At 40.6% G+C, this 25083-nt stretch overlaps 1 protein-coding gene across 9 annotated transcripts in view; it reads left to right on the top strand.

Moving 5' to 3' along the window:
• The window catches only part of SLC26A5 (solute carrier family 26 member 5), a 32716-nt gene extending 8972 nt beyond the window's left edge, over positions 1-23744 (top strand). For 3 of the 9 annotated variants that reach the window (XM_038153442.1, XM_038153444.1, XM_038153446.1), the window contains exons 3-20: positions 2759-2972; positions 4685-4824; positions 8207-8317; positions 8883-9064; positions 9580-9744; positions 11157-11309; positions 12554-12636; positions 12731-12878; positions 13423-13536; positions 13848-13925; positions 15330-15425; positions 16199-16305; positions 17433-17502; positions 18892-18984; positions 19889-20011; positions 20888-21094; positions 21354-21408; positions 21957-23744. In XM_038153442.1, the coding sequence (XP_038009370.1) occupies positions 2818-2972; positions 4685-4824; positions 8207-8317; positions 8883-9064; positions 9580-9744; positions 11157-11309; positions 12554-12636; positions 12731-12878; positions 13423-13536; positions 13848-13925; positions 15330-15425; positions 16199-16305; positions 17433-17502; positions 18892-18984; positions 19889-20011; positions 20888-21094; positions 21354-21408; positions 21957-22099 (2223 nt within the window). In that variant the 5' untranslated portion in view covers positions 2759-2817 and the 3' untranslated portion in view covers positions 22100-23744. Of the gene's footprint in view, positions 1-2754; positions 2973-4684; positions 4825-8206; positions 8318-8882; positions 9065-9579; positions 9745-11156; positions 11310-12553; positions 12637-12730; positions 12879-13422; positions 13537-13847; positions 13926-15329; positions 15426-16198; positions 16306-17432; positions 17503-18891; positions 18985-19886; positions 20012-20887; positions 21095-21353; positions 21409-21956 lie in introns of those variants that run through there. The other 6 variants (XM_038153441.1, XM_038153443.1, XM_038153445.1 and 3 more) reach the window with 4 other exon arrangements.
• Positions 23745-25083: the final 1339 nt, after the last annotated feature.

Raw genomic sequence — 25083 nt, 5'->3', positions numbered from 1 at the left:
AGAGCAGTATTCCAGTATCCACCATTGCCTTTCTCTTCCTCTGGATAAAGGTGTGTGAGTTTTCAGAAGTCCTGGCAGTAGGCTTTCTTTTCATCAAAATGGCAGTACCTTGCTTTTGCTTTTGTTCTTCTTCAAGTATTCTGAGAGTGAAGGGCAAGAGTTTCTTTCTGAGCCTTGGATGACTGTGTTGCCAGTTTGTCATACAGCAAACACTTGGAGAGACAGTCGAACCAGTCGTGAAAAGTTACTGTTTGCTACTCAATGGACAATGTGTATCATCTCTCATAAAGACAAGCGTCTCAGTCTTGCTCTCTGTGTACTTTTGCAAAAGAGAGGAATGATATTAAAGACTTTAATTGTTACTGTACTATCTACAGCACAGTATTTTAGGTTGCCATCAAGGAACATGCTTATGCAGGGCTGTTAAGATAAAGATGGTGAAATGACATGGAAAAAAAGAGTGTGATATATCCAGTAGTAGTTTTAGGCAGATATAGGACCTCTTTTAATGACATGTGATTTGTTTTCCACAAATCCACTTGTGTCCACTGTAAAGGTAAAGACAAGATCCTATCATATCCTCCCTCAAGTTACTTTTGTTTTAGCTGGTTCTCATGATTCAGTGCAGTGTAACTTCCTTACTCTAACAGAATCAGCAACATTCAATCTACAGTTTAAAAACCTTCAGATTGAGTGATGGTGAAACTTGGGTTGTGACCTCTGGTAGTATTCCAAACTAACACTTGCCAGGATCTGGATAACTGATTTAGAGTTGGGCCTTGTTCAGTTAGCCAAATACAGCATTTGTATCATTTATTTTACCATGAAAAACAGAGGCAGGATGGAACTTTTTTTGTTTTGTATATGCTCATAGTGCCTGGAAGAGTTGGAGCATGTGTACAGAACTGGAGATCTCCAGACCTCTCCAGGTCTAGATTTATATTACAAGCTCATGTGGCTCTTCCATATATTAACCAATCTACTTGAAGCTGAACAAACTCAAAGGTGGAAATTCAGGACCTGAATTGTTTCAGGTTAGCAGGGCACTGTCTTGTGTTGCTGTGCTTTGTAGCAGGAAGAAGGCAGGGGGTGTGTTTTTAAAATCTTGGCTAAAAATGTATTGATATTGCATTCTCACTTTATTGGAGAAGTTTGGCCAAAACCAAGTCATTGAACTGATCTGGTCTGTATCTTTTGCACGCAGTTGCAGTTTTTGTTCTGATTTGAGTGGATTTTCTGTTTAGGACTGATTAAAATTGCTTCTTAATTTGTAGATAAGGCCAATGTTGCCAGAACACATCAATTAATTACTGGAGAAGATAGATTTTATGTGAATAATGACATGAGGGATCAGTATGGAATCCCAGAATGGTTGAGGCTTGACAGGATTTCTGAGGATCATAGATTATGACCTACCTGCTCAAGCAGGATTGTCTTTATTTCACACAATAAAGCTGGAGTCAATCTAGAGTGTGCAGTAAATGAAAAATTACAGTTTTGGTAAAAATATCCTTTTTCTGGCTGACAACGTAGGGAAAGTATTGCTTATGAAATACTGAGAACTGAAGAAATGCTGAGCTGTGTCAGTTCTAGGAGATAGAGATTACCAAGACCTGAGTGGAAAATTCCAGCACTTTCATCAGAGTGAAGACATAGATAGCAATATTGATATTTTGCTGGTGGTCTGACTGTATTTGCTGAATCGGAATGTTGGACCAATCATGGTTAGCCTTGCCTGAGTACTTAGGTAGCAATTTGTTTAATTTCTGCGTGGTAACCCTTTCCCAGAAAAGGATTGATGTACAGCTAAAAACAGAGCACCCCTGGGTTAGCACCCTCGGTTGAAGGCAAACACATGCTTAAGTGACTTGCTGGACTTGAGCCCAAGGCCTTGTTCACAATGATGGCTCTGTTTCCCACTGCACTCACGTTCTGTCATCAAATGTGGCACTAGCCAGCATCTCTGCTTAACAGCATAGCAGTGCTGTCACTTTGCTCAGAATTGGGAGTGAGTTTCTTGCCCAGTATTTCTGAAAGCAGCAAACATGGGGCAGTGGAATTAGCAGAGTGTCTTTTAAACATGTTAAGATGTTTGTGGCACTGAAACAGACAGACAAATAGATCTTTACAAACCTTCTGGCTTGTTTTAAAACTGGGCACATCTCCCGATTCCTGTTTTAGTCAGTGCAGATTGAGAATATCAGTAAGGGGCACATCCATTGAAATAATAACTGCTTGAAAGTAGTGAATTGTGTATCCTTGAGATGCTGTTTGGAAAAAGAAGCTTCTGATATAGAGGAAGGCAGGTGGATGGATGCAGGAAGCAACTGACAATCTGGAAGAAAGAAGTGGCTTTCTCAGCATTAAAGTCAGAGCCCTGTCTTTTAAAAATGGACATGCCAGTTAGTGAGTAAGCAGGAAGTAACTCAGCAATAAAGGAATCTCCCTCCTACAGTGATATATTCTTTAAAAACTGAGGGAAAATCCAGATAAACATGAATACAACTTTCCAAGTTTGTTTCTGCTCTTATTTACAAAGAAATTAATGCATAAGCTTTCATTATACAAGAGGAGTATAAATTAATAGCTTGCATATACTAAAGACTGAGTGTGATTTATTTTTTTACTTCTGTTACAGACTATTTAATTAGACTGCAATCACAGGTCTTGCCTCTAGCTTGTTAAAATACATTATTTTAAAAGGAAATGCCAAATCTGAGGTTAAAAAGGAAACCAAACTTATTTTGTCTGCAACCAGGTTTTTTGGTGGAGTCCGTGGAACTGTTCCTCCTTCACTGCTGCTCTGTGAGATCAACTATGGAACATGCTCAAGAACAAGAAGCATGTCCTGAGCAAACCCAGAGGTATTGTGTGCAGAGACCAATATACAACCAGGAGCTCCTGCAAGGACAGCTGCACAGGCGACAGAGAACCCCTCAGACTTTAGGGCAGAAGATTGCACATTCTTGTCGGTAAGGTTTTTTGTCTTCTCTTTTTTTTATTGGTTAGAAATATTATAATTCTTAATTGATTCATGCACTTAGCCAGTAATCTCTTCAAAGAAACCTAAAAGATAAAACCACTAATTCTACTTTGACCATTCAGCAAGAAGCTGTGTATGTGCTTTTAATGTTAATGTAGAACTATATTGGAAAATGTTGAATAAACTGGTTGAATTGCCTTCATCAAAGTGCAAAAGGAAAATACGCAGCACAGGAATGTGAAGTGTTAGTCAGATCACGTGACATGCATTCATAATACCCAAAAAAATATCTGTCCTTCTTATGTGGAAATACTTATGGCCAAATTTGTGCTTCTCATGATCCTTTCACAGAAGAATGGAGATGTGTGATAGCTGTGTAGAAATCTAAATATTAGTCCAATAAGAACTTACTAAAGGTATTATCTAGCTTCTAATTAACTGCCTGGGAATCTAAGTATCATCTGGTTAGATGTGAAATGTCTTTAACCGTGCTTCTCTTGCTCCATGGTACCAGGAGATTTAAGTCCTCATTAGCTGTATGTTTATCCATGCTTCATTTGCAGAGTTTTTTCCCATTTCTTTCTCAAACCTTGTTCTGCAGAACAACAGAATTGCTTTTCTATAAAATATTCCTGTTCACATGATTTGACATTTGGAGATTAGCTTTGGTTTATGGAATGACTTCAATGGTAAAGACACTTAATTCTACCTCAGAAAACTTGTCTGTCCTGAATTAAAAGAAAGTGGATCAAAATCCTCCTTTTTGTGATACAGACTACCTAACCATGGAGAAGTGTGGATGACTCACTTTTAACAACAAGCTTCTTCACTGTGCAATTCAGAAATGCTAACAAATCTGTGCAATTCTCTTGCAATTCCCCTACACAGAAAAGCATTTATACATTAAAGCATTAATCCCTGTGTTACATTTTTAGCCAAGGTTAGACTTACCACAGTACAATCAAAGTATGATGCAAGGCACTCCTAGATAGAGATATGTGTTTCCTGGCTCTGGATAGAGATATGTGTTTCCTGGCTCTGTTCAATTTGTCATTAGTCAGGGTTTCAAAAGGTTAATAGCTCTGCTAAGAGTCCCAAGGGTCAGTGCTGCTGGCTTCAGTGCCTTTCCTTTCCAAGTGAGGAAGGGTTATGTTCTCAAATAGCCTGAAAGTGGGTCTGTCAGTACTGGTAGGGATAGTAATAAGAACTGGTTCAATTAATAGCTTTGCCATGTTTAAAGCATAAGAATATAAAATATTATGATCAAAAAATATAAAGCACGGAAATAGTAAATGGGAAAAAAAGCACTGCAGAGTATTCTGATGAGTGAAAACCACTATCAGGAAGAAAGTTATTCTCAGGGGATTGTTACTAGGAATGATCTCAGCAAAAGGTTTTGTGTGACCACTCAGTTGTGCATAGACTGGAACAGTTTTACTTCCCACTGGCCTCCAGCCTCACAAGACTTTTGTTCTCTTCTCTAGTTCCGTAAGGTTTGTCAACAGCACTAACACATGATTAAGGGCTAAATTAACTGGAGGCATAGCTGTTTGTGCCTTAAGCATGTCTAGAAATTACTGTCATTAGGAGTCTGAGCCTGCCTGTAAAGGAGCTGTTTTCCTGTATAGGGATGAAAGACAATTTTTGCAACCTGTTTGTCCCCTGCTAGTGTCTAACTTTCTTTCTGCTTTGTAATTCCAGTTGTTCTTCCAAGAAAGCCAAGTCTCATCTTTACAGTTTCTTACCAATTTTAAAATGGCTGCCTCATTACCCAGTGAAGGAATACTTATTGGGAGACATTATCTCAGGTATTAGCACTGGGGTCATGCAGCTTCCTCAAGGTGAGTGTACCTCTGGATTTAATTATCCCTTCTTAACTTTTTTTCTGTGTGTGCCTTTATGTCATTTCCTGACATCCTGAAACAGGTGCTCTTGAGAACAGGATGTGTATCTCAGGGCTCTCTGTGGAGATCAGCATGGATTCTGCAGACCAGCCCAGAATGATGATTTCCTTAAACCGAGAGTCAGTGATATGCACCAAACTCTGAAGAAGCTCCCTCTCTCATCAGTATCCACAGCTCTCCATGGCAGACCAACTTTTCACAGTTTAAGTGCATGTCCAAACTTTTGCTGAATGCACCATATTATTTACTGATCTCATTGTCCTGAAAGTCATGGCTAATTTCCTGCGGAGGGTAGCAGACATATAGACATTATGTTTCAGGGAACAACTGAGGCAAAGTAACCAAACTAAATTTAACCAGAGAAGAACATGCAAGAATTCAGACTGATCCCTAAGGCTAGAAGTCACCAGTTTACGCTGGAACCATAGTAGCAGGCAGTGATTTGCATGGTGTAATTAAATCAAAAGTATCGTCTGTAACAAGACTGAAAATCTGTGGAAGTTTCTATTAAGTTATTTGGAAGTGTCAGCCTAAGTGGAGCCCAGTCCTGAAACAGGAACAGCTTCTGGAAGACAGAGAAAACCAGTGTTCACTGTTCTGTTCAGCTTTTGGTGAATGGATCAGTAGAATCTTTTGTTTAGCCTGGCACTAACTGTTAGCAGTTTCAGAAGTGTTAGGAGGTTAGAAAGCAGCAGCACTTCTACAGCAATATCATTATGGGGTGCCCACTGCTCTGGGAATGGCAGCTTCACAATACCTGCCACAGTCTCAGTAGACTTTTCCAGGAGGTCTTGGAGTCAAGGATATTCTTTGATTTGTGCAGAGCCTTGTCCAGAGGATGATGTAATTAAGCATATATAAGTTTACTTCTGTGTTGACTTATTTCATATTTGCGCCTCACTTGTTCCACTTTAGGCTGAGGCACATCTGAAATAGTCATCTGTGAATCCAAGATTTTATTAGGTGGTAGCCCTTTAAAATAATTTAATACCCTAACTTAGGCTGTGCAGATACATTTTTTATTTCTGTATCTTCCTGGTTTTGTTTAAGTTTTATGATTAAGGTTATTTTTTCTTCCACACATGGAAGCATAAACTTATCTTAAACTGATAGCTAATGTGGCTAACTCTTAGGCGTGTCTGTCATATACTAGACACAAACATTGTCAGTTGTATACTGAAACATAATTTGTGTCATGACCTGAAAGAACACTCAAATTTAAGTGGTCAGCAGTGAACTTTATACTTAATTTTGTGACTCTTTTAAAAAGTAAACATTATTCATTTGGCGCCTGTAGACATGCCCTTAAACCGCTCCTAATCTTTCCCTTTCTAAAAACACAAAAGTTGAACTTTCAGTTTTCTGGAATGGAAGTAATTATAGCAAGCATGGGTTCTAAGAAGCCTGGGAATTATTCCAGGCAGAGCTACAATGACCACGGTGTTTAAGCCATGGCCTCCTATCAAGTCAATATCTCATTATTTCCTTGGCACTGACAGTATCTAAAAATGCCAGTACAAATGAAAGGGGATAAAAGGGTATTCAGATCAGGAACTTCACATAGACCCACCCTCCCAGTTTTGAGCACTGATTTTTGGTTCTGGTTACTTGTACTGTTAAGTTCATCATCATATTAAAGGCCAGGCTGCTACGGTGCAGAGTGTTTGCTGATGTCAGGAGAAGTACCCTTTGGGTGAGAGAAGATAAGTGGGAGGAGTTTCACAAGTACTTAATGAAATGCTCATTTGAGCAAGAGAATCAATGATACCATTAGTCCAGTTTTGGTGAGAATATGAATTTTTAGTAAGAACTCAGATATTGCTTAGGGCTTTGTCGTGGTTTGAGAGGAAGTGAGTTTTTGGGAGGTGGTCGTGGTCAAACCAGTAGGTGCTCAGATGTGGATATTGGCACCTGGTTTGGCCATTGAGGATATGGATACGCCTCTGAGAACACAGGGGTTAAAAGCAAGGAACTCCCAGGGGAACGCTCTCTCTTGGTTCTGGTGGATGGAGAGGTCAGGGAGGATATGTCTTCATGGGGGCACTGGCATTGCGCCAGCGCCAAACCATGACAGGCTTAGAACAAGGCCCTGTGATTTACTACGCTGCACAAGAGCACTTGATGGCACAGAAGATCCCTTTGGTTTAGCTCTTTTTTTTTTGTAATGTAATGCTTTGTCTGCCTATTTAAATTATTAGGGAGAGGTGTTTTTGAGTATCGCTGGCTCTCCCTGGTGGGTGAACCATTGCTTCTGTTTGGAATTTGCACTGAGATTTTTACTCCTCACTTGGACCAGTCTGCTCAAGTGTGGCAAGAACACACAGGTGTTCCCAGCCTGCACTTGTGAGAGTGCAGAACCAGGCCAAGCCAGGTTACAGAGTTTTCTCCTTGAGGCCCATTTGTTCTGTTCTGGTGTCAATTCTCATTAACACAAGCTGTGTAGAGCTATTGTTTTGCCTGGAACTGCTTGGGACAGTTATGTGCCATATCACATGATGTACACCACTTGCTTGTGAGCCTGGTCCCATGATAAGCACACCCCGAGTCACACAGAGGGTGGGAGATGTTCTGAGATGTTCTTCCCTGGTGTCCCTTAGAGCTGTTCCCCCCACAGCTCCATGGTTGTGCTTGTCAGCCCCCACTACAGATAGGAACAATGTGGATTGCATTCCCCTGCATGGGACTGGACAGAGCTTAATGACAAAAAGGACTCTGTTTTTGGGAAGAATACCAAACTGTATAAGCTCTGTGACCTTACAGATTGTCAGAAGTTCTCTGCTTATTTTACATTTTGAAGTATGTTTTGTGGAAACATAAACTGTTATGTTATCCCAGTCATTCTGGGGTGAGGGAGGAGGAAAGTGTTTAGTCAGGGGTTGCCATGAACACCATGTCTGATGAGAAAAGGAAGAGAAAATCAAATGTCTCCCACTTGTTACGAGGATTTGGGTGTTTCTAACTAGATTCTTCTGCAGATGAAAACAAAAGCACCAAAAATCATTTGTTGGCCATTAAGGAGTGCTTCCACCTGCAAAGTCAAAACATGTGCCCAGGTGTACACACAAACACACACGCACCTGCAGTGCCTGTAATGAGAGACTTTGGTTTCCTGACTCAACCCATCATGTTTCTAGGCACTGCCCTGGAGTATTAGACATTTTAAAGACTATTCACTGAAAGATCTCCTGTTTTTTAAACCTGGGACAAGTCTCTAGATTTCCTATTAGGTGTGTTCAGTTTTAGGAGACTTAAATCCCTTTGCTTCACATGTTTTATTTTTGTTGTTTACTTAACATACATATTTGTGTCTGTTTTCTAGGTTTAGCCTATGCTTTGCTGGCAGCTGTTCCCCCAGTATTTGGCCTATATTCTTCATTTTATCCTGTTTTTCTGTATACTTTTTTTGGAACCTCCAAGCACATATCAATAGGTATACCTGTATGGATAACTGAAAGTCTGTGTGTGTGTGTGTGTGTGTGTGTGTGTGTGTGTGTGTGTGTGTGTTTAATAAAGCTGTAAAAAATAAAATTGGAGAAGTAGAAAGTGTAGTTGTGTTCCATAAGTTAAAATTTAAGTGCATAGGAGAAATGCAAATGTGTGGAACATAAGCAGTACTTTTTATTGTTAGCTTGTCCATTTTACTTAGGAAACAGTAGAAGAGCATCTTGTACAGATTAGATCTAGAAATGTGTGCTGCAAACTCCTGAACTGTGATTTCATTGGTGTGGCTAGGATGAATCTTTAAAGTGCAAAATAGAAACTGAGACAGAAAACAAGTGATGGTGTTTACCTACTGCAGAGGTGTATGTTCACCATCTAACTGGCTTTAATGGTGCTGAGTATTGGAGCAGATTTGGGGACTAAAAATGCATTATTAAAGTAGAAAACTCTTATTTTAGTTTAATTCTACATATCTCAATAAGAACCACTCAAAAAAAAAAACAAAAACCTTGCCAAGATTTTAAACAATTATTTTCCTCTCCCTCTTATTTCAGGAACCTTTGCTGTGGTCAGTATGATGGTTGGTAGTGTTGCTGTGAGAGAAGTGCCTGATGAAATGATTTCTCTGGACTCTAATTCTACTAATACTACAGATGTCCTTGAATATTTCAGTGCTAGGGATACCAAGAGGGTGCAGGTAGCTGTGGCTCTCGCCTTTCTTTCAGGACTCATCCAGGTATGTGCTCACAGTTTGCTGTAAGGGCAGCTGCTGCTGCTGGACTTGCAGGGGATGCTGAGTCACAGTGGATCCCCTGTGACCTGACTTGTGCTTCTGCACTGCTCTGTGTGGGACACAGGCTGCTTTATGGCAGCCTCGTCCCAGAGCTGGGGAAGGATGCATTGGAGGCTGGACTTTATCTGGCATCTTAGCTGTACTGGAAAAAAATAGGATTTTTCCCCCCTTTTCATTTTTTCCTATCCCATCAGAAAAACTCAACTGATGTTCTCTCATCTGTCCATAATGCATACAAACAGTGCATAGGTACATACCTATATCTGACACTGGACCTGCCAGTGGCATGGAAGATTGGGTGCATTGATGGCAGCGTACTGATCTGTGGCTTTAGAAAAGCCAAGTTCAGGTTTGCCTGATCTGGCTTGGGCATTGAGGAAAGGAGTGGGGTGTGTGGGTGTGTGCTATATGCAGACTACAGTGGGAGTCACATGGTGGACACTTCTCTTGTTCATTAGTTGTGTTTAGGTTTCCTTCGGTTTGGATTTCTGTCCATCTATCTGACGGAGCCTCTGGTGCGAGGCTTTACCACTGCAGCTGCAGTTCACGTCTTCACTTCCCAGTTAAAGTATCTCCTTGGGATCAAGACCAGCCGCTACAGCGGACCCCTCTCAGTTGTATATGTGAGTAACTGCACTTACTGAGCATACAAATTCTGTGTTGGCTGGATCTAGTTCCTGTTTTTATGTATTGTTTGGTACTAAGTAGAATAATCTTCAGTATTGAACGCTGGGTATGAGGTCATTAAGTGCCATTGTAATATATGAATATCTGAAAGTGCAGCCCAAGTGTGACTTGATAGATTCACACAGTCTGAGATGGGCAGATTTTGGGATTCTGCTGAATGCAGTTTCATAATATGAAGAAATATTGTTCATTGAAGCAAATCTCTTGTGCCTTGGAGGGAAATGTGCTCCTGAAATGCTTCACTGTAAATCAGGCATGTTCTGCAAAGCGAGGAAATGTTACTCTCAGAATCTTTCCACTCTTAAGTGGAAGAAAAGGGAAGATCTCAGATGTCTGTGAAAACCTAAGCTTTTGAGCAGATTGTTGGCTCAGCAATAATGAAGCTTCAGGATTTCATCTACATCCAGGTTACAGAAAATACTTTGCGGGAATCTTTTTGTGTGTTTGTGCAGATATAACAAACCTTTTGCAAACAAGTCTGCATTAACGATTAGTTCCAAAATTTGCTGTTCAGTTCACAAAACTGGGAACCAGTCATACTGATTGCCAAACAAATAGAAGGGAAGTTATAAATTCAAGATGCATACTACCAGGACATCTTGAATGTATAACATCCTGACAGTTGTAGCAATTTTCAATCTGCATAAGGAAGAGTATGTTTGTCTTCTTTCAAAGACCTCTCCAGAGGTTATTTATTTATTTTAATGCAGTGGAAGAAGAAGGAATAATCAGTATGGGCAATTATTTACCCTCTAGCAACTTGTGTATTCCAGCAGATTTTTTTTTTCCAACACCCTTTTAGAAAGCACTTTCAATTAAGAGGTATTTGGAATAATGGCCAGTTCAGCAGCATTGCAGGATCAGTGTTATTGAACCACATTGTTATGGTAACCTCAATGGTTCTATCAGCAGCTTTATTGTTTTAGAATAGTTTAAGCAGCTGTAAGTATATGTGACTTGCCAAAGAATATTTGAAGGTATTAGGAGGAGTTTGCATTTATTACTTTCAGGTAGCTGCCACTGAGGAATATGTGTGAAAATGTTGAGGATAAGAGACATGGTTTCGTTTAGAATTTTTACCCCATTAAAGTTTTTTCTCCAATTTTTTCCCCCTTTAAGGAACACTGATAACGTAAATTATTCTAGTGCATTTCTCTCACTGAGATACTCTAGTCTTCTGTGTTTTGTAGGAACAATGGGTATTTTGGTGAGGTCCTCATTCACTGTGGTTATAAATTTAGAATGAAACCACAGCTGAAAAGCAATGTATAATTTGCTCTTCTGTGGCAAATCTCCATGAAGATTCTGTTTTCTTAAGAATAATTGTGATGCTTCTGGTATGTTACAGAGCATAGCTGCTGTGCTTTCGAAAATAACAACCACCAATATTGCTGCATTGATTGTTGGATTAACGTGCATTGTTCTGTTGCTGATTGGCAAGGAGATCAATTTCCGCTTTAAGAAGAAGCTCCCAGTTCCTATTCCTATGGAGATCATTGTGGTAAGCCAGTTGGGAAATTCTATGGCTAAATTATATAGCTATTCTAAAGCTGTAGAAACTGTCTCATGTTCTGTCTTATCTTACTGAGCTTGAGAGTCACTTCCATGGAACATAATTCATTTGAGCCTTGATACAATTGAAGGTTTGGATTCTCTTAAAATTAAGAACTGGAATGCCCATGTGGAGAGCATAAAGCCACAAAGAAGAATTGAAAAACAAATTAAACACCCCCAGTCCCTTATAGCAATGGGTAGATATATATGTGTTGTAAAACCCTCTGTATCCAGGAGTCTGGGCACCTGACAAATTCCCTGCAAGACAATGTAGAGTGTCGTAAGTGGCATTTCCCACATGGAGTCCAAGAGCTCAGAACCCTTTCCTGAGGGAAGGTGCTTACAGATGCCTGTAAGATGCCTGCAGAGGTTCTGCAGGTCTTGCTTGCCTTTTGAAATGCACTAGCAGAAAGAAGAGCAGGAACCATCAGGACTTAATACTTCTTCCTTTCTCTGTTTCTGGGATTGATAACTGGCTGCAGCACTGATTCTGTTTCAAACAACTATTGTAAAATACCTGTGTAAAACAGCCTATCATAATGCACACAAAGCCTACAGCTCAGACAACCTTTTGCCTTTAAAAGTGATTTCATTTTAAAAAGAGTTCTCAGATTACTACAGGTCTCAAAAAAACTGCACGTAATGGAGTCAAGAAAGGAAATTATTGAAGGTATGGGCACAATCTAGATAGAAGGGACAGAGAAAAAGGATGCTGGTGAGAGATGAGGGAGATGGTGTGATAGGGTATTTTTTGATAGGCAATAGCAAAACAATATTCCTTTCTTTGCTGTTGCATCAGTTCCCTTTACAGGTAACAGGCTATGTACATGCAAATAAGCCCATGCACACAGGCAGGAGTGTCCTTGCATTTGATTTTTCCAATACATTCATTTGCCTGAGCTTGGTTTAGGCAAAAGGAATTTGAGTGATTCATACCATACCGTAGTGTGTTCCATTTAACTTTTTACAAAAAAAACCTATAAAATCAGGATGAGTTGGACATGATGAAGGGAAAATCATGATGCTTCCTCCTTTTTGTCTGCTTTTTTTAGCCCCTAACTCATAGAAAACTGACTGACAATAAATGTAACCCCTTGTGTTTATTAATTGTAGTCAACTAACCTTTATATCTCTTCAAGTGGCTTTATCTCTTTTTTGGTAATGTTTACAAATGTGTTTGTGGATTTTTAGGTCATTATTGGCACAGGAGTTTCAGCTGGAATGAATCTGCATGAGTCATACAAAGTGGATGTTGTTGGGAATATTCCTCAAGGGTAGGGATGATACATTCTTATTAAGACTGTGCCTTTTCTGTATTGCATATAGTTCTTATAATATTAATTTATAAATATTAATTTCATCTCCAAGGTTACGTGCACCAGCAGTTCCTGAGATTCAGCTAATCCCAGCAATATTTGTGGATGCAGTAGCAATAGCAATAGTTGGATTTTCAATGGCTGTATCAATGGCCAAGATCTTTGCCCTTAAACATGGTTACACCATCGATGGGAATCAGGTAAAAGTAGCCAAGTTGCTTTGTTGAAAATTCTCAGTAGCACCTTTGTAACATCAGTAGAGTATCATAGAGTATTGGCAAAAATGAGGGTTTCTTCAGTAGTGGAATCAGACCAGATTTTTGTCAGCCTATGCATTTAAAGGCCAGGAATTGATGTAAGTTCTTCTTCTGGCTGTGTTTAAATAACCAGCTTCACTTTTAGCTTCATTTTGGGAAACCTGCTTCTGCTATACTTGGACATACACATGACTATTAATTTTTGGGACAGGCATTACTTGGCCATACTGTCCTGATAAGCAGCTACATTTTCTCTGCTTTCTGTAATAGAGCAAAGCATAGAGGTCCCATGTGATAAATACCATACCTTATGTGTCAAAGAACTCTTGTCTGGATTTTAAAAATTCCAATTATGTTTTATATTTTCTTTTTATTTGCACCCATTGCAAATGGGCAACTTGTCGTTTTCTGGGGCAGCAATTGGCCCTGTCTGTACTTAGCATTCTGAGCATGATTTGAGCATTCTTTGCTCTATTGTTTAACACAGGAACTTATTGCCTTGGGAATATGCAACTCTGTGGGGTCATTTTTCCAAACCATTTCAATCACATGCTCAATGTCTCGGAGTCTTGTCCAGGAAAGCACCGGAGGAAAAACTCAGGTATGTAGAATACCCAAATCCTGAGCCAAACAAAGTTTACTCATTGGAGCTCTAAAACTAAAGTCTGAAGCTTATCTAGATGGCTATATTTCTCTGCCTGAGCCAGAAGAATTAACTGGAGTTTCCCATGTTTCAAATCCAGACTGGGTCAGGATAGAAAGTGGCATGATGGGCAGAATCGGTGAACTGAATGGAAGGAATCAAAAGTCATTTGTACAACCAGCCTTGTTGAAAGCACAAGGGGTTAGCTAATCAGTAATATTTCCCCTTGGGAACACTTCTGAATAATCTCTGGCACTTTTTTTGTTCAGATTGCAGGTACACTCTCTGCAGTTATGGTTCTGTTGGTAATTGTAGCTATTGGATACCTTTTTGAACCACTTCCTCAGGTAAGGGAGTTTTGCATATTAAGCATTGCATTGACTGTGAACAGAGGCCCATGAGTATTGCTAGAACTTGAGATTGTGGGAGGGTTAGTAAACAGTAGTTAGGCTTTGATCCAGAAACCTTTACATTTTGTACGTATTTTTGCTGTAAATTAGCCTAGAAATAAATAGTGTTTTGAACAATTCAGCATGATTTTTGTTATTGTTTTTAATATTGGATATCCTGTACTCTGTCTTTAGAACATAAGAATACCTTCAAGCAATTCCCCTTTAGAACTCTTTAGGTTGGAAAAGACCTTTAAGATCATTGAGTTCAGCTGTTAACTCAGCACTGCCAAGCCCACCACTGAATCATGCCCTATGTGCCACATCTACTCGCTTTAAATATCTCCAGGGATGGTGACTCAACCACTTCCTGGGTAGCCTGTTCCAATTCTTGACAAACACTTCCATGAAGAAACTTTTCCTCATATCCAATCTAAACCTTCCCTGGCACAACTTGAGGTGATTTCCTGTCATTCTGTCACATTTTATTTTGCAAGAAGAGTCCAATCCTCACCTGGCCACATCCTCCTCTCAGGCGTAGAGAGTGATAACATCTCCTCCAAGCCTCCTTTTCTCCAGGCTAAACACCCTTAGCTGCTCCTCATCAGACTTGTGCTCCAGACCCTTCCCCAGCTCCGTTGCCCTTCTCTGAACTCTCTCCAGGCCCTCAATGTCCTTCTTTTAGTAAGGGGCCCAAAACTGAACAGAGGAGTTGTGGTATGGCTTCACCAGTGCCGAGTACAGGGGGACAATCCCTGCCCTGGTCCTGCTGGCCACGTTTGATTGCAGCATAGGAATTCTGGGTTGAAGTAAAAAACTTAAAAGAAAGTCACAGCTTGGCTAGTAGAAGACTGGGCTGGATAATGGCTCAGCATAATGAGTTGGGTTTGCTGCTGTGTATACTCATTTGTATAAAAATATATTTATGTGAAAAAGTATATTTCTGAATTTAAAAAAATCTGTTTCTGGTGATGTGCAAAGGATGATACACAATTCCTGTTTCTTGTTATAGGAGTTGGACCTTGGGTTACAACCACATGACTATTGCAGGAATTGTTTCAGTATGTTGTAGAGAAACATGCACTGTAAGTGTAGCAGCATGAAGTGTAGGAGCATGTGAGTCCTCTTGCTAGGAAAGAGTAAATCAAACTGAACTGAACTTGTTTGCCAATTCCGCAGCTGCAGTAAAAGCACATGTGCACTGAACTACCTGAAAAGTTGTGGGGTTTTCAATAGAACATCTGTTCAGTGGACTTATATCAGTTATAAAGCACAGAAGTAGTTATTTGTGATCCTTTGTAATTCTTATTTGGCATTGGGTTTATTTTACTTCTGAAAATTGGTTTTTTGTAATGTTCCCAGACAGTGCTAGCTGCAATTGTCATGGTGAATCTGAAGGGAATGCTTAAACAGTTTGGAGATGTCATGCACTTCTGGAGAACCAGTAAGATTGAGCTGGTGAGTATTGCACAGCTCAGTGCATATATTTTACTATACTAAATTTGTTGCTATCCCCAAAATGGCATCGAAACTTACCAAGGAATTACAAATTAGTGTTGTATTGCAGGTGAACATAAGTCAGGGAGCTGTAAGTACCCTAGGAGAGTGATCTGTCAGAGACAAGAATATTTTTGTTGTTGCTCAGCAGTCTTACAGCTCAGGTCAGAAGTAGTTTGGTTGCAGTAAAAGCAAAAGTTCTGGCAGTTTTGCTATAGAAATTGCCCTAAAGGCTGTGGGAATGTCTGTGAAGAATTTGAAAACAGAGTAACAAAGAAAACTACTTGAAGGTATTTGCCATCTTTTAAGACAAACCAAAAATCTGACTGGAGTGGGCCAGAGCCTAGAGTGTATTGGAGGGAACATTTTGGGGGCATTTCTCTCCTGGATGAACTGGCAGCTGGAACTGAGCTAGAGCTACTTGCAAGCCTTGAATATGTTTTTTTTTTTATCTTAAGGTATTTGGAGTCTGATAATGGTAGAACAAGATTCCTTGGAGAACAGGACTTAAGGCATTAATTAATCTGTGACAGTTTGTCATATGTTAGAGTGCCTTGAGCTTCTATGCCCTTCTGAAAGGTTAAGGCAGTTCCCATCTGGCATCATGATGGGTTGCATTAGAGCCTGTTCCTGATCAGAAGTGATACATAGGTTTTGTGGTTGGGCTCTCCTGTTGTTTTTCTTGTTAACAGGAAGGAAAATGCATAATAATTCACACCTTTTTTTTGTTTTAGGCCATCTGGATGGCAGCTTTTGTGGCTTCTCTTTTCCTGGGACTAGACTATGGTTTGCTTACTGCAGTAACATTTGCAATGATAACCGTTATTTACAGAACACAAAGGTCAGATTTCTTCTTTATCAAAATTAATGTTTGCTGATCTTCTGTGTGGGTTTTGTTTGCTTAAGGGGTGCAAATAAACAGAAGTCCATCCCACCCTCTTCAACTGCATGCTGAATGGAATTTCCTTCCTAATATAGGTCATGCCCTTTGGCTCTGATCCAGGGTTCACATCTTCTTTTTCTGAGAACAAAATTTTTAGAGAGCATGAACTTTACTCTCAGTCATAAACAGAAGATTTTTCATTTCACATAGTGGTTAATCTTCTTGTTTGTTTCTTTTAATGCTTAGAGTTTAGAAGTTTAAATCTTCCTTCTGCCGGTTTCAGTATGATTATGTTTTGTGTGCACTAATGGTCACTGACAAGCTGAGGTTGTGTCAGGTTATCATAGGATGAATGCTTAGGTATTTTAAAAGACAGTTTAAAATTGTAAAATATGGTGGCTGTTCTTCTAGTTTTCAAGTCACTTCTCCCCACTCAAAGTGACAATGCTCTTATTGTGAAGCTTTCCAGGTCTACAGTGAAATGATTTCTTGCATGTGAGGTTCCTGGGCTCAAGGTCTGGGACAGGTGAAAACTGTGTAGAAGTCTTGGTTCTGTCTGCATTGGAGTGAAAGCAAATTGAGAGATTTCCACTCTGCATAAATAGGAGTATTTTTCTGCCATCTCTACAGAGTTTTATTCTTGCAAACACATTAATGTACTTTGCTGTCACAGGTCTTGTGAGTTGGGAATATTCATCTGCTTAGGCATTGTCCTGGAAGCAGAATGGCTCTTCAAAATTGCAGCAAGTTTTCTGTCAGTGTGAGCTTCCATATTTGCAGGACAGTTGGTGTTTGTCCTGGGGTGACAGAGAATTTGCCCTGTACTTTTGCATGTTTTGACTCATCCTTTTCAGAAAATGACAGCATTTCAGTGCTAAGCTTATAGATTTTGCACTGACAAAAACAACTTTCTTTTAATTGTATTCTGCCAAAAACTGCTCACTGCAGTTAACCATGTTTAGAAAATCCTGTACCAGACAGGCCCTGCAGAATGACCATTTAAAACAAGTTTAAGTCTGTGTTAAACACTCACTTTTCCACTTCATAAGTGATAATACAGAAATATTTGTTTCCTTTCTCTCCAGCCCTGAATACAGAATCCTTGGTCAGATTCCTGACACTGACATCTACTGTGATGTGGAAGAGTACGAAGAGGTAGGAACATGTTCTTCTGCATTGAGGAGTTTCACTCAGTGGAGCAAAGACAGCTGTGGCAATTTGCTGCTTGGTCCTACCACACTGCACATGCAGTGCTGGCTGCTGAGCATTCACCTGTGTTGAAAGGAAAGAAATAGATTTGGGGTTATAGTAAAAGATGCTTTGTTCAAAATGCGAGCTCTTTGTACTGCACGAACATTTCACCAGGCAGTGATCAAAAGTACTTTTATACTAGTTCATTGTCCAGGTGTTTAGGAATACCACGGCTAAACCTTCTATGTAAACAAGTGCACACCAGGCCACCTTCTTTATTTGTGTGGCAGTAGTGCATGGAATCCATGGAACCCAGGATCCAAAGTTGTATGTTCTTCAGAATTGCACAAACTGTTCAAAACAGCATCCCTCCCATCCCCTGCTAATTAAATATATGTGATTAATGGCACAGTGGCTTTTCATGCACTTAGCTTCTCATACATGCATTTTTGTTCAACCAAAAGTTGATGAAATCATTACATTTTGTCAGTGCAGTGGATATAAACATGCTGTATTTATCCCCAAACAGCAGCTACAATTTCCTGCACACTCTGCTATGTTCTCAGAGATGCTGCTATGAAAATTACATTGTCCTTTACTGAGGAACCAGTCTGTAAAAACCTATGGAAAAAGATAATGTAGTTCTGCTTTAAAGATGATGCAAAGCAGGAGTATGAGTGCTCCCATTTATATCTGCATGCAAAGGAGAGGAGACTCCATTTCTGATACATTGAATGCAGTCAGCATTTCCTCCTGGGTGAAGGTGGGGCTGGCAGCATATGGCAGGCTGGGTCTCTGCTGCTGGCCAGGTCATTTGCATGTAAAATGTCACAGTTCAGCCTGTTTAGAGATGACTGCTTTTAAATAGAGGAGAGAAGTGAATATCAAGACCTGTCTGAAGGTCTGGGTAAAACCAAAGATTTGAAAGGTTGGTTTTCTTAGTACCTGGGGAGTCAAGAAAGAAAAAGAGAGAAAGAGGGAAATAAGTTATTTTGCCTGTTGAAAGGGAGGCTAAAAGGAAGCAATTTTAGGAGTGCATGATTTCCTCATGGTAATATCAGCTGCAAATAGCAACATGAAAGAACTGCAAATATTTCATTTTTATGGCTGTACATTTTGTGTAATATAGAAGGAGAAATGTTACCAGGCATTGAGAGTGTGCAGTATTACACTGGGGGAGGGGGAGGTTCTGATCTCCTGGTTGCCTTTGCTCACAACAGTGCCAACCTTCTTTATCTGGCACATGTGAGAGCCATCCAGGGTTGGCTGTTGCCCTGCTGCATGTTCATGTGTCTTGTGATTACACAGGGGCTTTTATTCTGTTTAACTGTTCATATCCAATATTTTCCTTAGGTTAAAGAATATCCTGGAATCAAAATATTTCAAGCTAATACATCTCTTTATTTTGCTAATAGTGAGTCATATACAAGGGCACTGAAAAAAAAGGTGAGTAAAGTAAATTCTTTAATGTCTGCATCCTGAAAATTCAAACTGGCTTCTGAAACATGCTTGTCTTTCAGCTCCTTTAGTGTAACCCTTAGCACAGTGTTTCTCAGCTGCAGCCCCTGGTGATCTGTAAAATATGAGGACGTGATCCTCCAGCCAGCTACAAATTATCTTAGGAAGCAATGATGTGGTGGGAGGGAATAAACAAAGTGTTGCCTCATACTGACTGCTCTTGAAGGCGGTGGGTGCAGAGCACAAACTGGTCAAACCTTTTTTTTTCAGCAGGAAACTAGTTGCTGAGCTGAAAACAAAATGGGAATAAAAGTTTCCTTGTTGGGTAACTAACTTTACTGGAGTGTAAGACCGTGGAATACTGTGGGCATTTAGTGCCTCTCACGGGCAACAGATGACCTGCAGGCAGGGCGTGCCTCACTGCCTGTGTCACCCGTGCTGGCACTGGGTGGCAGTGGCAGCAGCAGAACCGCCTGGCCCGGTGACAACTGCGCCTGTAGTAACTTCTGAAACGTTTTTCTGTAGCTCCCGTGGCAAGTTTTATACAAAAACAGGTGGGTGGTACTTGCCCTCACAAAGCAAGAGATCCTGGTGATTATTGCCCAAATGCACTTCTCTCCCTTTGCTCTCTGCACTCCAATCAGCATTTGGTTGAAACACAACACTCTCTGATTTCAAGAAAAGAATGAGATGCATCTTTCCCTCATCTTGTTAACACAGTGCTTGCCAAGATGATTCCTTCTTTACACTGTTCTCACCCCCACCAAGGGAAGCTGGAAAATGCAGGCTTCTTGTTTAAATTCATGGCAGTGATTAATTCAGTTCAAATTGATACTCCAGTGCCGTCCTAACAAGCTGAATCTCCTCTGATCATGCTTTCTTCTCCTGACAGACTGGAGTGGACCCTGGTGCCTTATTAAAAGCAAGGAGAAAAGCCCAGAAGCGCCATGCCAGGGAGATAAAGGCAGCAAATGAACACAGAAAGAAAGCTGTGCTGAAGCTGGTGAGCTCTTCGGTAAATATTTACCTCTGCTTTATCAGCTTACAGGCTGCTCTCAGGTGTTACCACTCTTGTGTTTCATACAAGGTGTGCTGCTTAGGGAGCAAGTGCTGTGCAGTGGAGACAGGTGGCGGAAGGAACAGTGTAAGGATCAGAGGCTCAGTGCTGTGTTGGATAGTTATATTATTACCTTGATTGCATTTGGGTAGCACAGAGTAGCACAGAAACTCTCCACCCTGTCATGATGTCTCACCAGCGGTGTTGACAGAAATCAAAGGGACTCTGCCCCTCCCCACACACTTGGAATAATAATGTAGGAATAATATATAATAAAACTAATTCTAATTAGCAGCCCCTGTAACAAGAAGGTGCCATCCCCTCTGCTAATCCTGGCATGGCCCAGATCCACTGAGAAGGGTTATTTGGGACATGCTTGTACTTTTATGCATATTTAAATTCACCACCATGGTGGGAGACGGTGTGTGATTTTACCATGGGAAACCTAAAAAAAGCCTAACTTGAGAGCCCAGTTGCTGTTCTTTATTTTGAATATATAGGTCTTGATGGAGTCAGCCAGGGATAAGACAAGGAAACAGAGTAAAAATGTGTCAGTAAAGATGAACAGGTGTCAGTGTTTGAAGGAAAAGGGTAATTCAGTCCTGAGATAACAGCTTTAAGCTGCTTGTGTGTAACTGTTAAAAGGCTGGGCATAAGAGAACAAACCTTGATATACACAAGATATAGAAGTGTGTGTGCTTGTCAAGCCACTTTCTGCAGTGACCAGGAGCTTGTCAACTTTTAAAGGCTTAAAGAACACGAGTGAGGGGGGCAAAGGGATTTAAATTGAAAAAGCATTGATTGCCTTTAAGCTTTATTCATCTTCTCTCCCAGATGAACGACGTAGAAGCAAGTGTAAAACATGAGATAGCAAGTGATGACTTACCTGTGAATGGAAAATTTGCAGATTCTAGTGTACAAGACATGTCTCCTGATGAGCATGAACATTTTGTGGAGCCCAAATCAAATATTCACTCTTTAATTCTGGATTTCACCCCGGTGAACTTCGTGGATTCAGTTGGAGCAAAAACACTAAAATCAGTAAGTAGGGCTTTTTTTTTCCCCAGAAAAACCAACAGAAAACTTTTCAGATACCTAATAAAGAGCCTGTCAGCATGAGATGTAACTGCCTGCTCAAATACAATCCAATATCTCACCTAATCACCAGTTTAATTTTGTATGTTTTAGCTGAATACTGGGGAATGTGTACTCTGCAGCTTTCACAGTATTTGGCTTCCAGAACTGTGATGTGTATCATGATGTATTATCTGCATTTAACTTCAGCTTAACTCTGTTGCAGATTATAAAAGAATACAAAGAAGTTGGTGTATGTGTCTGCATTGCCAGCTGTAGTGGTGAGTTGAGATTTTTTTTTTTTGTGAGCTTTATGGGAGAGATTGTGTTCTAACTCCTTCCCTCTGCTCCCAAACTTCCTGCTGCCAATAGTGCCTCAGTAGTATCAGCTCTTAAAATAAAATTGGATTTGAGGAAAAGCAAGTCCATATGCATTAGAGCCTTAACTTTAGTGAAAATAGCCAACTGATGAAATGAGCTTTGTGAGGACTGGATCCTGCTCCCATTTCTTCCAGCTGGCGAGTTGTGAATGCCACACTGAACTTAGTATCTTGAAACCGTAGTGGTAATGTAATGAGGAAAAAAGCCTGAAATGTTCCAATGTCCAGTATTTGGGATTGTAACATCTTCTGCCAAGAACAGCCTCTGTCTATGTCTGCACAGGTACAGACTGCTTGGAGGAGAAGTAGCATGTGATGCAGTTGATTATTTCAATATTTTTAGTAACAACAAGTAAGAGAACAAGTTCTCATCTTCCTGGGATGCCATTGTGTTCCATCTTTGTACTTAGGTGTATGTGCTGATGCCGTGTTTGGGTTTTGTTTTGTAGGCCCTGTTGTGAATGAGCTGACAAGACTGAATTTTTTTGATAAAAGTGTAACAAGAGAGTTGCTGTTTCACAGTATTCACGATGCTGTCCTGGCTTGCCAAGTGAAAGATGGGTCTGCTGCACAGGCTGGCTCTGACCTTTGAAGAGTGGCATTGAGCGGAATGGGAGCCAGGTTTATGCTGATGGAGATCCTTTCTGAATATTTAATTTGCACAGTTTGAAGAGAGCCTGAGGCTGTTTGTACCTACGGGTATGGGGTGGTGCTTATTTTTTGTAGGAAGAGTAGATAAGGAAATGGAAGCCTTCATGCTCTTGAATTTTTTCCTTCAATCAGGGTATAGCCTTCCAATCATAAACAAGCACAAAATTATGCAAGAAAAGAAAATTCAGTGTATTCTGCTGCAGTCAGAATCTGGTGGACAAGGTGACATTCCTATTCCTGTTGAGAAAATGGGCACTTTAACTCACTACAAGTGGGATCTTGCAGGAGGTAACTGTTCTGCAAGTGCAGTACACTGTACCAGTGTCTTTAAATAACTTTCTTAGATGACTTTTAAAGCCTGATGTCAACATCTGCATTCAACAGATTGGTACAATTTATAATACTCTGACAGCCAGATTAATGATTTCACACTGGTGGCATTTAGCTGCTGCTGTTTTTAAACCTGGATAATAGAATTTTTTTTTTAAATACCTAACCTGTCTCAGCTATACCCAGTTCTTTGTTTCTGCTCTAAGTGAACTTGAAGTCAGAAACTCATTGTTTGATTGTTCCATTATCAGTATGGCACTTGCACTGCCAAAACTTGGTTAGGCTTTCTAGAAAAGAACACAGCTGATTTTAATCTAAACTTAATTTAGCTTCAAAGTTTAAAGACAAAATTGGTTTAAGACAGGAATGAAGCCTATTTAAGTGAAGAACTGATGCCCTATATGCAGTCTCTTAAGCTGGAATGAAAATTTAAGCAAGGTCTCAATGGTCAAAAAGTACTTTTCTATTGCCCATCTTCCTCCCAGTAGTGCTGCTTCTGCCACAGCTTTTAAGTGCTTTGAGAAATAGTGTTCAATAGAACTCAAAAATGGTACATGTTTGGGTTTTTAAAAGAAACAGTAGCATGGGGTATCTTTTTCTACTGTCAGCCTGGCCACTGCACTACTGTCTCACTTCAGGTATGAGGTGAAAACCGTGGAAATCATGCAAAAGAAATCTCCAATGCCCCTGTTCCCCTCACAACAGTCACTGTGAAGCTCAGCAGAGGTAGGAACCTAAGAGTGTTTCTCTGTAGGTTATTTTGACAGCACACGGCAAGTGGGGCATCAGTGACATTTCACTCAGCACCCTCAAATCACAGGTCCTGTGCATAAGGAATTCAGGCACCTTCCTCACCTCTGGTCACAGAATGTAATATTCTTATTTTATTTCAGGCTCTGTTACATTTAGGGCTTGCTTCAGGTAAACTGTTTCCAGGGAGCAGGGAAGTTGGGGAAGATACTTCATTTCCTCAGACTCCCCTGCCCATACGGATGGGAAGCTTTCTGCATCAGAAATTGCTGCTTAGCTGGAGTTCAAAGGATGAAGTGCATGCATGTGAAGACATTGTGTGTGCTTATTTAAACAACTTTTGGTACATTTTATAATGTTAACTAGTTCAACAAGCCTTTGTATCTTCATACAGTATATTTTTCTACTTTCAGCTTGTTGCAGCTTCAGTTTATAACTCTCTGGTCTCTTCAGTTCACATTGAAATCCTGTCAACTTCCAAAATAAAGTGATGTCACTTGTCAAAATTTTCCACTTTGTCTTGGTGAGACTCGGTATGAGGGGCAGGCTGAGAGCCCCAGACACAAGTGTCTGATGTCTGGGAGGGGCCAGGAGAGGCTTCCACCTTCAGGCAGGTCTTCCTGCTGTGCTGGTTCCTGCTCCTCACTCCCGGCACCCCCATGAAGCCCTCTCTGTTTCAGGCCTCACAGGGATTCACAACTAAAGCTGGATCTCCCACCATGGCAGAAACAGATGCACTTCCCAGGGAACTGCTGAAAAGCTGGACTGAAAACCTTTGCCCAAGAAAGTCCCACATCCCAGACCATGCAGAACAAGTGCTCCTGCACCCCCCCAGCAGTGCTGGTAACTCATCCCATAGAACATTTTCAGCAGCTTTTGCTCATCTCTTCCTGTGTTTTGCTGCCACCAGCTGAAGCACTGCCTCCCCCTGGCAGCCTGAGCCAGCCCCTAAAAAGGGAACCCACTCCCTCTTCCCTGCACTGATTAACAGACCGCTATCCAAAAGTTAAATCCTAGTGCCAGAATAAACAAACCCAGGTCCTTTACCTTGTAACAGGGCTCCAGTTTGTCTGCAGGGACAGGGGAGTGCCTCCCCACTATGAGGCACTGGATTGAGCCAGACTGAGGCACTGGATGGCCTCAATCTGGCTGGTACCTTTTAATAATCAGGGTCATGTTCCTTTCCCTTCCTTTTTTTGCAAGAGTACTGATGATAATTCAGGATACCTGGTAAGATCCAAACTCTCTCTTCATACTTCACTTACCCTTCTCAAGTACAAGCTACACTTGATTTCATGGTAAACAGAGATGCTGTGAATGCTGCTTTCTGAAAATGAGAAACAGTCTGTCCCACCAATAAACTTGCATCCCACCCTAAAATGTTCTTCCTGAAATGACACACAAATATTGAGATTGCCCAGGTTTCCATATCAAGATACTGACACCAGCCACAATCCTGACCCAGTCCATGGCTGCATACTCTCCCTACTGCACACACTTCCTATTAAAAAAAAAAAACAAATAGCATAATTTAAGCTTGGTAAATTGATGGGTCTCATTTTGATACAACTGACAATAAAACTTCTCCCGCTTCCAAGACAAACGACTTCCCAGAAGCATTTTTTGCCCTTGAATTTCTTTAAGCTCTTCCAGCTCTTCCCCTGAAACCACTTTAATGCAACACTGGAAAGAACAGGAAAATGGGAGGCTGTTGTTTTTTGTTGAGCACACCCAACTCTACAGGAACTTGTCAGATGAATGAGGATTAACCTTTCAAGGCTGCTGTGTGGCCAACAGCTCCCAGCCACTGCTCAGCTATGGAGCACCAGGACCCTGTCTCGGTCA

Source organism: Motacilla alba, chromosome 1A, assembly GCF_015832195.1.
Source record: "Motacilla alba alba isolate MOTALB_02 chromosome 1A, Motacilla_alba_V1.0_pri, whole genome shotgun sequence".
Lineage (NCBI taxonomy): Eukaryota > Metazoa > Chordata > Aves > Passeriformes > Motacillidae > Motacilla > Motacilla alba.
Note: the sequence above shows the minus strand (reverse complement) of the source record. Positions and strands in the feature narration are given on the sequence as shown.